At 32.2% G+C, this 15,498-nt stretch overlaps 1 protein-coding gene across 1 annotated transcript in view; it reads right to left on the minus strand.

The window, feature by feature from the left end:
• Positions 1-2,527: 2,527 nt before the first annotated feature.
• Positions 2,528-15,498, minus strand: part of LOC132744515 (TBC1 domain family member 2B-like) — a 44,572-nt gene continuing 31,601 nt past the window's right edge. The window contains exons 15-20 of the mRNA XM_060733244.1: positions 11,333-11,464; positions 9,452-9,589; positions 8,460-8,636; positions 7,708-7,842; positions 6,936-7,013; positions 2,528-5,456 (exon numbers count right to left, since the gene is read on the minus strand). Coding sequence (XP_060589227.1) covers positions 5,355-5,456; positions 6,936-7,013; positions 7,708-7,842; positions 8,460-8,636; positions 9,452-9,589; positions 11,333-11,464 — 762 coding nt within the window. The 3' untranslated portion in view covers positions 2,528-5,354. The remainder of the gene's footprint in view (positions 5,457-6,935; positions 7,014-7,707; positions 7,843-8,459; positions 8,637-9,451; positions 9,590-11,332; positions 11,465-15,498) is intronic.

The following is a 15,498-nucleotide window of genomic DNA, read 5'->3' on the forward strand; positions in this document are numbered from 1 at the left end:
CTCAAAAGAAAAAAAAAAGAAGAAAAAAAAACATGAGAAGGGGCATATTCTGCAAACCAAAGATTTTTTAAATTATGGCCTTCTTTCTGTATATTTTGCTTATTTAGAATCCAGGACATCCCCCGCCCGGACAATATCATCATTGACCATTTGTCCCTCCCTCCACTCCGGTGGAAATATACCCCCCCCCCCCCCCGATTTGAAAATGTATGTCAAATGCAGTTTTTAAAAGCTAATGTTTAAATGAAAATATAACAATAAATGCATTATCATTGAAGTAAATGCTTATAACTTTGTCTTAAACATAAGCCGTCATTTGTTATGCATGTAGCAAATGTCCAAAATGTCCAAACTGCGGTGGGGAAATATTTATACAGCGTATACAGGTTCAAAGAAATTAAAAGTATCAAATCAAGTCATGCTTGTATTTACCACTGAAATTTGCAACATTTTTATATGGCCTTGATGAATCACCTTCATTGTTTTTGTATTTCACTATTTACCATATAATCACGAATATTTCTAACGTCTGCTAGTATTATAATGGTAAAGAAAAACACGTTTAAAGGGAAGCAATTACGATATAATCAAGTTTTAGTCACGGAGAGTTGTCTTCCAGCAATGATTTTTTTAGCAGCATGGTAATCGGATAACGCGTTATATTTTTGACTTGCTTCAGGGTACAAATAAATGTTCTAAAACCCCAGCATTTTCGTTCATTTCATTGAAGCCCAAGAAAAAAAGACGCATGTACAGAAAATGACCCCAGACATTGACGCTACGTAAACAAAAATAATTCAAGTAATTTTTATATTTTTCTTTTATTTTTCATGAAGTACTGGTGGTTGAATCGAGAAACCTGTCATAAAAACAAAACACATTTTTGTATAATTAACAATCTTCAATGCAGAAAACCTTGTTATTCGTGCGCGATTCTGTTAGTTATATACAGCACAGTATATAAAGCTAGTAGGCAAGAAATTAATTTGCATTATTATAATAAGGAACGTACATATCTTCCTTGCCCCCCCCCACCCCTTCATGTCAACCTTCGAGCTTTCTGACCGTATTAAGGAAATAATCAGTGGTGATCACATTTCACTATTTAGAAGCCGTAGAGAACGGACAAATCAGAATCTGTTTTACTCCACTTACGACCCCTATTCAACTACCATATTCACAGAGCTATATTTATATCTGTTATAAAAATCTCTGTCATTTTGTACGGAGTATCGAAAGGAAAAGAAGATCTAGATAATTCATTAAAATGATTAAAATATTATCTTTGTTACGTTGAAATTTATTAGTAAACCAAATTGAAATGAATATGTTGATATAAAATATATCTAATAGTTTTTATGACCATTATCTAATTTTGTGGCATACTATGTATAAGTTGTTTATCTATCTTCCCATTGGTACATACACGTCGTCAGATTTGAAGAACTTGGGACGCCGAGGGGGTGTGGTCCTACAGAGTAGGTAAAGACGATGAGTAAAGTGTGCAATGGTGACATGCCCGGCGTCCGTACTCAACAGCGCAAGCTGCATTTAATGCCTTAATGGGCGGATGTACCCTCATTAAACATATACTTCAGTCAATCAATGCCATTTATATAAATTATCTCCTAGTTTGTATCTGGTTAGCCTGCCAGCCAGACATGGTCCGTTCTTTTACTAATGAGAACCGAAATAGTCTAGATTTCGTATCTCTTTTCAAGGAATTGTTTTTGTTCTCACAGTATCTTTTACTTGTAGACCTGTATTTGTTTAAGTTAGCCTATATTTGTTGATATTTGACATCTTACTTCGCGGTTTTGAATAAAACTAATAATAAACAATTTATTAGAAAAGAGGACTTTAAAAATCAAGAAGATGCTGGATTAATTATCAGATGTACTCAACAAATCTGTAGCTCACGTCAGCCATATTCCAAAATAAACTGAACTATTGTGTAGTTCTGTTATGTACAAAATCTAGAAAAATAGGAACATCTTGCCATGCACCAATAAAGTGTGAAATTGAGCTCAACGGATAAACTAAAATACGCCTCAATGTTATACATTCCTTGCAACATTATTAGAAATGCTTGAATGAATATGCAAGTCTGAAATATACAAAAAAAATCAAGTAAAATCGGGTATATTATTTGATATGCTATGGGATAAGATTACCATGCTAAAAAAACATATAGTTAATAAACCAATCTTCATAGCCCACATCCTTAAAGCTATTATCTTCACTACTACTGGGTTAAAGACATTAAAATTAATAATGAAAGAAATTTAAAACGTCTTCATATACTCTAAATTTCTGGAATAATTCAAGTGTTGGCAAGACTGAGAGGCGTATTTAATGACAGAGGCATGACAGGGTGCTAGTGATATAACCGAGAATCAACACTGTCAATGTAACAAAGCAAACAAACACGAATAATACATGTATGTGTGACTGAAAAATGGGCAGCCTGATCGGTTCTCAACTGTTTACAGCTAGAGGATATAATTAAACACAGTCAACCTCACTGTACCATCTTGCACAAACTTTTATTTCCAATATACACATCATCTCTTCATTATTTTAAAAACAATAAATTGTTACCATAACATATCTCAAGTTTTAACAAGGAATCTTTTAACTAAGATAAACTATTGCACAGTTGTATTCATGTGTTCTTATCATAATTGACTTGTCATTAATGACACAAAGAGCATGATATAAAGTGATTTCACGCTTGGTTAAATTCAGCTAGATAGATCAAAATCAATCATATGTAATCTTATTTGATAATATGGCTGCAATTTTATAAAGTTTTGCTTTAACCATGGCAGAGACTTGAAATACAGCTCTATTAAATATCGCTTTGTGACCAGGGTGAGATAACACAGAGGTGGTAAATAGTATTCAGAAATGGTTTGTTGAAATGTATGACTTTATATAATAATGAAATAAATTTAGATGAAATAATATCTTAAGATATAAAGATGTACATTAATGATCTACTAAAACGTTACGATAAAATAACACATAAACTCAACTCAACAACAATACGCATTAAAAACTTTACAAATTTTTGGTGTGTTTATCATGCAATAGGGACATTGCTCCAGTTTATACAACAACAACAACATCATTATATAACAGAAGAGACAGGAGATCATGTATATCTTAACTAAATGCTGTACAAGGTAACAATATACTAAGTATAACACAATAAGTCATAGGTAGCAAAACACAAATAATATTTGTACCAAACCATCAGAAAATAAAACTTTGATATTGCAAAATAATCATCAAAATAATATACAAGAGGGCCATGATGGCCCTGAGTCACTCACCAGAAACAACTGCTTTTCAGTAAAAGAAAAAAAGACTACCTAAGAATACAACAGATAAAGTTTGGTGATCATCCATCCATTAGTTCTGTACAAGAAGATGTCTAACGTTTTTTTCTATTTTTAGCTCTAGAGACCCCTAAAAGGGGCCAATCAAGTTTAAAATGAGCAAACTTGATACAAGACTACCTAAGAATGCTACAGACAAATTTTGGTGATCATCCATCATTTAATTTAGTAGAAGAAGAGGTTTAAAGGTTTTTCTATTTTTAGCTCTGTTGACCCCTAAAAGGGGCCAACTGAAATGGCATGAGCAAATTTAAGTGTGACGGTCACAAGGATGCTACAGACCAATTTTAGGTAAATCTGCCCATCAGTTTCAGAGAAGATGACTGTTGACGCATGATGATGGATGCCGGAGTATCCCCCTTTGATACCAATAGCTCACACTAATAAAAAGTCATGGTTAACTTTCTTCCTTTACAAAAATTTATGATCAATATACTACAGACTTATAAAACAAGAGAACCATGATAGTCCACATCGCTAACCCGAGAAAGGTCATTTATTCTTCAATGCACAAGTAGATTATTTTATGACACTGGAGCCGGTCATTTTCATACAATTTTAGTAGATGAACACCAGGCATGCCAAATATAAAGGTCTAGATTAGCTAGTTCTGCACAAGAAAGTTGTGTTACATAATAGATACCTAAGCTCTAAGCATTGTTGTTTATTAAGTACTACATTTCTATTTTTAGCTCCTGTGACCAACTTGTGCATCACTTGAACCATTCATGAAAATGTTGAAGATATCCAAGTAAGGATATTTCCAATGAATTTTGATCAAAATATACCATTTAGTTAAAGATATACTATTTAAAGAAATTGTGGATAAAATGGACATCATGTTGTCACCTTTTGGCACTCTGTGCACAGGTAAGCTAAAAATTCTCATATATTGTACATTTATTGTAAACATAAACATGTAAAAAAGGTCTCATTATGATATAACTTTGTGATATTTCATGAAACAGATTTTATAAATGAAAACATGAGTGAAATAGTGGATGCATATTAATTATAACAGGATTTTTTTTAAATCAAAACAATTCATATGGAAAGTTGAAAAGGAAGTTGAAGGAAGATGTAAGGCAACTTTCTGTGAATTATTAAAGGCAAGAGATGGCACTATGGTAAAATCACCTATCTTAATGTTTCCTCACATGAATATTTCAAGTATCTAGCACCAATAGTTAATGTTCCTACAACTATGACCTTAACCATTTCGCTTCAACAGCTTCCTGTAGTATAAATGTAGGTCATGATGACATGCAATAGATAATGAAATTATATTAATCAAAACTGAAGCATAGTCATGCACCCTTATTTAGAAAAAAAAAAACAACCAAAGTTTTGAATGTTTGTTATTTTGTAAAATAGATATGAGAGACAGTATTTCTGATTTGCAAATATCATATCACAGGCCATGTAACTTTGGGATAAATCAAAACATCAAAATCGTCATTTAAATGGAATTTAAGGATGAACTATGATATAAAAACATTATTATTGATACACTATATCACAGTAACACACCTATCAGTTCTAACATATACTCCCATAAAGTAATCATATACATAAAATGATAACTATACATGTAAATAACAGGATCATCACACACTGATATAATTTTCTTTTAGTACACTGACATACGATTGAATTTTTTATATATTGTTGTAAATTGTTATCTGGGCATGAAGTTAATCTATGTACAAATAAAGCTTACAGAACACAATAAATAACAAATACTTTACTTTACTGGCATCCAGAGGTCAGAAATACATGCATATACAATAAGTATTAGCACCGTTTGAAACATTGAGTATTAAGATATGTTTTATTAAACTCAAAATCATCATCATTATCTCAACCTGCATACATTATCATGTAATCACACATGCTTATACAACATCACAGCATAATCAAAGGTCATGATGAATTATTAGAGGTCAAAGTTTAGTTGTCCAGTTCATCATCACTGTAATAATCATGTGTCCGACTATTTTCCCTTTCTTCTCGTACACCACGTCGTAACTTGTCTAGTTCTGCTAACTCACCCTATAATATAACCAAATATAATTTCATTTTTCTGTATTCTATAAATAGCTTTCCTATATTCTATAAATAGTTTTCCTGTATAGCATAAACTTTGCTGAATTTTGTATTTTTCTTGCATATCAGACAGGATTATCTAGAAATATCCATCTTACACCTTCATGCTTTAAACAATGTTGTTCCTACACACCTTCTATTGATAAATTGCTGTTTTGAATGAGTTGTAAATTCATACTTGAGAAAAAAGAGCTAAAATAAAATATATGTTATCATAATATTTTTTCAGAAATGTTATTATATATGTAATATGCAAACACAAGACTTGTGTCAAGGAATTATCATGTTAAAATGATAAATGAATATTTACTGGCAAGGAATATCTAGCTCTTTGGTTTGGTAACTGGCAGAAACAGTTACCCTTAAGCTAGATAAACCAGTTTGTCCCAGCAGCCAGTTAGGATTCTTATATTATCATCTAATGACAAGTCCTTGTTTTATCATATCACTTAATCATTTCATTTAATTACAAACATTACATTACATGATTATCATTAAAATGTGTTATGGATCAATGTTAATTTCTTGCTCTCCACTGGTCTTACTGGTAGATTCAGTTGCTGCCAGTAGGGTAAAAGTAAACAATTAGCTGCTAAAGTTGTGTAAAGGTAATACATTAGCTGTTAAAGTTGTGTAAAGGTAATACATTAGCTGTTAAAGTTGTGTAAAGGTAATATATTAGCTGTTAAAGTTGTAAAAAGGTAATACATTAGCTGTTAAAGTTGTGTAAAGGTAATACATTACCTGTTAAAGTTGTGTAAAGGTAATACATTACCTGTTAAAGTTGTGTAAAGGTAATACATTACCTGCTTAAGTTGTGTAAAGGTTAACCATCACCTGCTAAAGTTGTGTAAAGGTTAACCATCACCTGCTAAAGTTGTGTAAAGGTAAACCATAATCTGCTAAAGTTGTGTAAAGGTAAACCATTACCTGGTATAGTTGTGTAAAAGTAAACAATTACCTGCTAAAGTTGTGTAAAGCTAATATATTGTCTGCTAAATTTGTGTAAAGGTAAATCATCACCTGCTTAAGTTGTGTAAAGGTTAACCATCACCTGCTTAAGTTGTGTAAAGGTTAACCATCACCTGCTTAAGTTGTGTAATGGTAAACTATCACCTGCTTAAGTTGTGTAAAGGTAAATCATTACCTGGTAAAGTTGTGTAAAGGTAAATCATTACCTGCTAAAGTTGTGTAAAGGTTAACCATCACCTGCTAAAGTTGTGTAAAGGTTATCCATCACCTGCTTAAGTTGTGTAAAGGTAAATCATCACCTGCTAAAGTTGTGTAAAGGTTAACCATCACCTGCTTAAGTTGTGGAAAGGTAAACCATCACCTGCTTAAGTTGTGGAAAGGTAAACCATCACCTGCTAAAGTTGTGTAAAGGTAAATCATTACCTGGTAAAGTTGAAAACAGAAGTATCTTACCTTGATGATTTGTAAATGATATTGTCGTCTGCTTGCCAATAGTCTCATAGGGAAAGGATTTATCCAATTGAAAGCAAACTGAAATAAAGTAAACAATGATAGGAAAGTTTATAAATATTTTTTTAGAAAAAATGCTATAATTTGAACATAAACATGGTTGAATAATGTTTACACTTATTTAGGAATCAATTTCAACAATAAACAAAACACTACAATTCAGCCTGTCTCTGTTGGTCAGTTATAATTGGCAGCTTTTTCAAGATGTCAACAAAAATATTAGTGTTCAATAAATGATCAAATGAGAGCTGTTGGTACAGTACGCTCAACTATTCTCAGTGCTTGATAGTAAAACAAGAGACCAGATAATGCAGGATTTTCTAAGTTCAAAAAGGGCCATTTTCTGTCAAAATCCATGTTTGAGTTATGGGCCTTGGCCAGTGACCTCCTATTGTACTCTCAAATAAGTGTATCAAGTTAAACACAGTTCCTTCAGTAGTTTTGGAGATACCAATGCATGCAAAAAGTTAACCAAGTGTGACCTCGACACCAAAACCTAGGAGAGTACAATAACTCAATTTATGCCTCAAACAGTCGTGCAAGAAAAACATCACAAATGCAATAAAAACATATATACTTTGTATCTCCTAAAGTATTCCAAGGAGGATATGTGTTCTAAGTTGTCTAACATGTTTAAACTTACAGTGTCTCATAAAATCTTTGACTCTAAGGACAGTAAAATAATAATTAGATACATTCAGTTTAAATATTATACCGAAGAAATTTGTTTGACGTTTGTCATTTTCTCTCCAATGGTTCTCAAGTATCTGTTAAGCTGCAGCCCATCCTCTTGCTCCAGAATTTCTTGTTCTGCCTTCTTCAAGAAAGCAATGGCAAATCTGAACAACACCTGCATTACAAAATATTCTAGAATTGTTATAAAGTACAATCAACATCATACAAAAATAAATATCAGTCTTACTTTTAAAGAAAGAAAATCAAACTCTTCGTTCTATACAAAGGCAAGACAGAGAAAGTTTCATATTAGCTTTAAGCTTTCTACTCAATTGTGGATGTAATTTATGTATTGAAATTTTGATTGAAAACATGATATAAAAAAGCAATAAATATTGTTTCAACCGAAACCAAAGGCAAAACATTTGTTTGTGTCAGTCATTCTAAATAACATGGCTATCTATTTAATGTTATAGTAAACTTCTGTAACTCTTAGAAATGTCCACAGCAAATACACTTAAATATACCATTATAGTTCTATAAATGATATTTTGGTATGTTCTAATGTAACTGGTTCATTATGTTTAAAATCTGGTCAATCAATAATTTCTGGTTTCAAAGTTAAAATATTACAAGTATTTAAACATTGGTTATATGGACAAATCAGATTATATATATTTGTAGGGCAGCCTGGCTCTATACTGCTGGCAATATATAATCAACAACACTGGTAAATTGGAGGTTATCATGTAACTTTAGTAAATGTAAAATTAACAACATGCATACCCTTACCTTACTGCCTTCATAAAGGAATGTATCCCATATACGTAGAAACATTTCTGTAGGTACATTGTCTACAAACACTGTGAGGAACCAGTTAAATGTAAATAATGATAAATCTACTTGGTTACTTTCAAGTTTAGAATGCACGGCTGGTAATTTGTGCTGTACCAAATCCTTTAATACTCTCTGAAAAAAAGTACATTTTTATTAGATCAATTAACTAAACAGTTATAACATTATACAATGAAAAAAAAAAGAAAAAAAACAACAACAACAACAAAAACACATTATGTTTAAAGGTATGAAATAAATATGTGTTATTCAAAATGTCTTTAGTACAGATTTGCTTGAATTTACTTATATTGTTTGTGTATTATCTTATACTCAATTACAATAACATCAATAATAATTATTATTTCCACTCTATATCTGAATTCTATGGATTATATATTTTTTTTCCATTCCATTTCCATGAAATTAGGTTATATTGTTTAATTACATATCTTGTTTTATGATAAACTTTGAAAGTTCAACATCAGAAATCTGCAAAATTAATATGGTTATTAACAAAGTTTAACTTTAAAATATGACAAATTTTCTTTTCAGACAAATTTTATTTTTGAAATGTAACAAAATTTTATTATTCAAATTATTACAACTAAAACAGTTATTATAAAGATCACCTATATTCACTGCCTAGAAACATTGTTGCAGCATATTTTGATGTTTGTTTGTTTGATTGGGTTTTACGTAACATCGACACAGTATAGGTCATATGGCAATGTTTAGCTTTACTGGTAAAGGAAGACCTCAGGTGCCCTTCCGTGCATTATCTCAGACACAAACGAGCACCTGAGAAGAACCTCTATCGTTTCATAAGCTAGCTGCATAGCTTTTTTTATATGTCAGGATTCAAACCCGCAGCGGTTAGGGGCAAGTGGGTCGAAGTCAACGACCTTGACGACTAGGCCACGTACGCCCAACATTTTGATGTTACTAACCTGATCAGCCTGAGCTGCCATCAAAGTAGAGCTGAAATATTCTGCTGGTAGAATATAATCAACAATGGCAACAAGACACCAGAACGCATCTTCCTCATTGAGAAACAACAAGGCAATAGCTGCTAACCTGTTCAATCCCTGAAAATATATTACTGCATATCAGACTGGATATACTAGTATTAGATTTTTTTTGGGCAAGGGCTGAACAATGCTATCTTTGTCGGATTTATGACAAAGACAGTATGAAAGAAAAAGTCAGAATTCCATTTAAATCCTTAGCATCAAGCAGGACAGTGACTGGAAGCATTGCTTATTTCTTTATATGATGTTGCTGGAAATAAAACCTTCGTAAATCAAAGAAAGTTTTCTACCAATGCACATTTAAATAAAGATGCTATGATCAACAGTGTTATTGGTAATCCATACCTTACATTCATATCGGCCATCCATACCATAGATTCATATTGGCCATCCATACTATACATTCATATTGGCCATCCATACCATAGATTCATATTGGCCATCCATAACATACATTCATATTGGCCATCCATACCATACATTCATATTGGCCATATATACCATACATTCATATTGGCCATCCATACCATACATTCATATTGGCAATCAATACCATACATTCATATTGGCCATCCATACCACACATTCATATTGGCCATCCATATGGGCAATCCATACCACATAATCATATTGGCCATCCATACCATACAATCATATTGACCATCCAAAACATACATTCATATTAGCGATCCATACCTTATATTCATATTGGCAATCAATACCATACATTCATATTGGCAATCAATACCATACATTCATATTGGCCATCCATACCATACATTCATATGGGCCATCCATACCATATATTCATATGGGCCATCCATACCATACAATCATATTGGCCATCCATAACATACATTCATATTAGCAATCAATAACATACATTCATATTGGCAATCAATACCATACATTCATATTGGCAGTCCATACCATCCATTCATATTGGCCATCCATACCATACATTCATATTGGCTATATATACCATACATTCATACATGCCATCCATTCATATTGGCCATCCATACCATACATTCATATTGGCAATCAATACCATATATTCATATTGGTCATCCATACCATACAGTCAAATTGGCAATCAATACCATACATTCATATTGGCCATCCATACCATACAATCATATTGGCCATCCATAACATAGTTTTATATAGGCAATCAATACCATACATTCATATTGGCCATCCATTCATATTGGCAATCAATAACATACATTCATATTAGCCATTCATACCATACATTCATATTGGCCATCCATACCAAACATTCATATTGGCTATATATACACCATACATTCATACATGCCATCCATACCATACATTCATATTGGCAATCCATACCATACATTCATATTGGCCATCCATTCATATTGGCAATCAATACCATATATTCATATTGGTCATCCATACCATACATTCATATTGGCAATCAATACCATACATTCATATTGGTCATCCATACCATACAGTCAAATTGGCAATCAATACCATACATTCATATTGGCCATCCATACCATAGATTCATATTGGCCATCCATACCATACAATCATATTGGCCATCCATACCATACATTCATATTGGTGATTCATACCATACATTTTTAAAGGTTATCCTTACCATACTTTCAAATTGGTCACCATATTGGCTATCAATAACATGCAATTATTATGGTCACCCATTCCATACCTCCATACTGTACAGCACCATGAACTTAATGTTAGTTTGACTAAAATCCAAAATATCAATAAAATCTTTTAATTAAAACAATCTTGATTTTATCTTACCTGACAATAACCAATCAATCTATTGTGTTCACTGAAAGCTAGTAATATTCTCCTCAGTTTAAGTATACCCTCAGACTCTATTGACTCGTAATGTTTATTATTTGGAAGTGTTCTCAGGAGATCTAGTTCTATCTGAAATTACAACATTTCTATACTTGAATATACATTAAAAACATATTCTTTGTATTATTTCACTGGTAACATAAATAAACAAAACTTTATTCCAAAATATTTAGACATATACCACAGATTTAAAGCTATTTACCACATTTTCTGACAATTTAAAAACTGTAAAAAAATGAAAATGTAAAGTACTGTATTTAAATGAAGGATGAACAAAACATTAGACTCCCTGACAATAAATTCAATGTGACATTTATCATTACAGCCATGGTCCATCCAACAAATGAAGTCATATTAAGTAATTAAAATGTCTTTTCTAAACAATCCAACAACTGTAGTCATCATATGAAATTGAAATCTGTTCAAACTAAATGTATTAAGATGTACACATTTCCAGTATAAACCTTGACCTTTTAATTTCTGACTAAGACCAAGCAAGTCAATAAAGGAAAAGAAAGTTGGTCAAAGATTAATTTTGCTATCATAAATGGATTTAAAAAAACAACATACATATTTCTTTTAGCCCGATAAAAGCATGAATCACTCTTGGCCTATCTTTCTTGAATTAAACAATATTGGTGTCATATGAGGAACAATATTGGTGTCATATGAAGAACAATATTGGTGTCATATGAAGAACAATATTGGTGTCATATGAGGAACAATACTGGTGTCATATGAGGAACAATATTTGTGTCATATGAGGAACAATATTGGTGTCATATGAGGAACAATATTGGTGTCATATGAGGAACAATATTTGTGTCATATGAGGAACAATATTGGTGTCATATGAGGAACAATATTGGTGTCATATGAGGAACAATATTGGTGTCATATGAGGAACAATATTGGTGTCATATGAGGAAAAATATTGGTGTCATATGAGGAACAATATTGGTGTCATATGAGGAACAACATTGGTGTCATATGAGGAACAATATTTGTGTCATATGAAGAACAATATTGGTGTCATATCAGGAAATATGGTAGTAACCCTAGTAAAACTCAAACCAACAATCCCTGGGTTGAGTGGCAGATATCCACTAGGCTAATGCTCCACTTGCTTTATATATATATATATAGATGGACAAAGCAATGCAATACAGCAATTATGTTATGCTTCACATGTCAACCAAAATAGGAAGAGTCCAAATCTTGATCAAAAGAAGTTTTATAAAAGGACATTAATAATAGAGTCTAGTGTGTTATGTTATTTTTTCTTGAAACCAAAGCAAAGAAAATAATAATAAAAATAAATAAAAAACTCTAAAAACAATGAGACACTCATCATTTAATCTAAATTCTAGTGGTAATGACATCAGCCCTCAGCCACCAGTATTGCTAAAACTATACTTGCAACATTTGACTTACAAAAATTATTGCTTTACTAGAAATGTGTCCATAGGACACGGGTGCCCCCAACGCGCCACTGTTCTGTCAATCTTATGACTCTAGGTCAAATATTTTTTGAAAACTAAAAATCTTTTACTAAGTAAAGGGCGAGAACTTTACAAATACTGAATAAATCTACAAGCAAACCCCATGGTGCATAAGTACACATGCTGACCAACATTCTTGTAAACTTTCAGGCCTACAAGTGAAATACTTTTTGAGCTATGCATGAACAAGTTGAAAATTGCAAATTTATACTACTGTAAGTCAAGGGCAATAACTCTAACAAAACTGAAAAAAATCCACATGCAAAGTCCCAGGTTCATAGCTTCAGAGTGATGAGAATCATTATTCCTGTAATTTAGTAATGTTGATCATTATTCCTGTAAAGTTGGTATATTCTAACTCAAGCACTCAAGGAACAAATAACAACATAATGAAACCGTTTTTACTAAGTCAAGGGAAATAACTCTACAAATACTGGATAAATCCACAAGCGAAACCCCAGGTGCAAAACTTAATATGCTGAGCAACCTCCCCGTAAGGTTTAATGACTCCATGTCAAATCCTTTTTGAGTAACATGCAACACAAGTTGAAAATTGCAAAAATTTTCTAAGTCAAGGGCAATAACTCTAAAAATACTAAATAAATCCAGACGAAAATACCAAGGTGCACAATTACACATGCTGATCAACATTCCTGTAAAGTTTCATGACTCTAGGTCAAATCCTTTTTTAGTTACATGCGACACAAGTTGAAAATTGCAAAATTTTACTAAGTCAAGGGCAATAACTTTGAAAATACTAAAATATCCAGATGAAAATACCCAGTTGCACAACTACACATGCTGATCAACATTCCTGTAAAGTTCATGACTCTAGGTCAAATCCTTTTTGAGTTACATGCGACACAAGTTGAAAATTGCAAAATTTTACTAAGTCAAGGGCAATAACTCTAAAAATACTAAAAATATCCAGATGAAAATACCCAGGTGCACAACTACACATGCTGATCAACATTCCTGTAAAGTTTCATGACTCTAGGTCAAATACTTTTTGAGTTACATGCGACACAAGTTGAAAATTGCAAAATTTTACTAAGTCAAGGGCAATAACTCTAAAAATTCTAAAAATATCCAAATAAAAACACCCAGGTGCACAACTACACATGCTGATCAACATTCCTGTAAAGTTTCATGACTCTAGGTCAAATACTTTTTGAGTTACGTCGACACAAAAGAGAACGGACGGACGGAAGGATGTACGACGGACAAGGGTAAATCTAAATGCCCGCCACTAAAGTGGGGGCACAAAAATCAAACATGCATTTGTTGTTAATAAAACTCAATAATCATAACAAATGACTATTGCATTGCAAAACTCAATTATAGAATAGAGAATACATGGTTGATGTCGGGATGGAGAAGGTATATCCGGTGAGCGAGAAAGTGTATCTTGGCAAGCTTTAGCTTTTCATCATGTGTTTAGAATAATTAAATGGTTTCATTCTTACTTTTCCCCGATAAAATAGCATCTATATGTAGTTTTGTTTTGCTGCTTAACGGTTGACGTCATCATGTGATGTAATGACTGGAGATAGATAAGTTTACCCGGCAAGGATTTATCCAGCTGATGATATAGCCAGTAGCAGGATAAATATCAGAACATTACAAATATTTAGTCAGTGACCTATTTACTCACTTGAAAACAAATTAAAAACATTGTGTTTCTAAATTTGATTTACATGTGCATGTTTATACACTGGAAATGCTTACATGCCTAACACATGTGCTATTAAAAACTCACACAAATACCTATAAACCAGTGCTTACATATTGCAAAATGACCTTCAAAAGTAATGTCATGAACTTAAGTGAATATGGTATAAAAATAAATGGTCAATAAACAGGAAAGGTTCAATATTCATCAACTACAAATAAAAACCCATTTATCTATGAAAGATTTGGCCTCAGAAATCATATTTCCTCTATAATTTATAGAATGTTACATTAGTTCAGTTTTGAGCAGGCATCTAGGTAACTATCAACCTTCCACAGGCTAGCCAAATAAAAGGATGTAATGTCCAGAGCAGAATTCAAGCAAATGTTTCTAATTGAGTAGCCATACTACATGTATTTGTCAAAGCTTTATTGTCCTAACATCTATCTTTGCTAATCTGTGCAGTCTGGACAGGCTTTATAATGTTGGTAGCTCAAATTTAGTATTTTCAATACTTTGATACTAAAATCCTTTAATTTTGAATAGGCTGTTTTAATTCAAAACTTTTCTGGACAATATTTAGTCTTATTTTAGAGTACAACTAATAAAAGTCCAAAGACAACAAAACTAACACAACTAAACCAAATCTCCAAAAGCAAGTTTCCTATGACTAAAACACAGATGCTAGTAAAGTAACACTTGTAGTACCAATACCAACACATAACACAAACATTAATATGGAAAGAAAAAAAAATGATAGAATACAAAAGATATCTTACCCATCTAACCCTGGACAACAAATATTATCATGAACCGATTATGTGTATATATATGGCTATATATCTGCTTTAATATGATATATACATGTACATGTTTAATTTACAAGTAAAAGCTATACACATGTCTATTATATAAGCTAAATAAAGTAC

The sequence above is a fragment of the Ruditapes philippinarum genome, unplaced genomic scaffold (assembly GCF_026571515.1).
Source record: "Ruditapes philippinarum isolate M1 unplaced genomic scaffold, ASM2657151v2 ctg2054_1_1_1_1, whole genome shotgun sequence".
Classification (NCBI taxonomy): domain Eukaryota; kingdom Metazoa; phylum Mollusca; class Bivalvia; order Venerida; family Veneridae; genus Ruditapes; species Ruditapes philippinarum.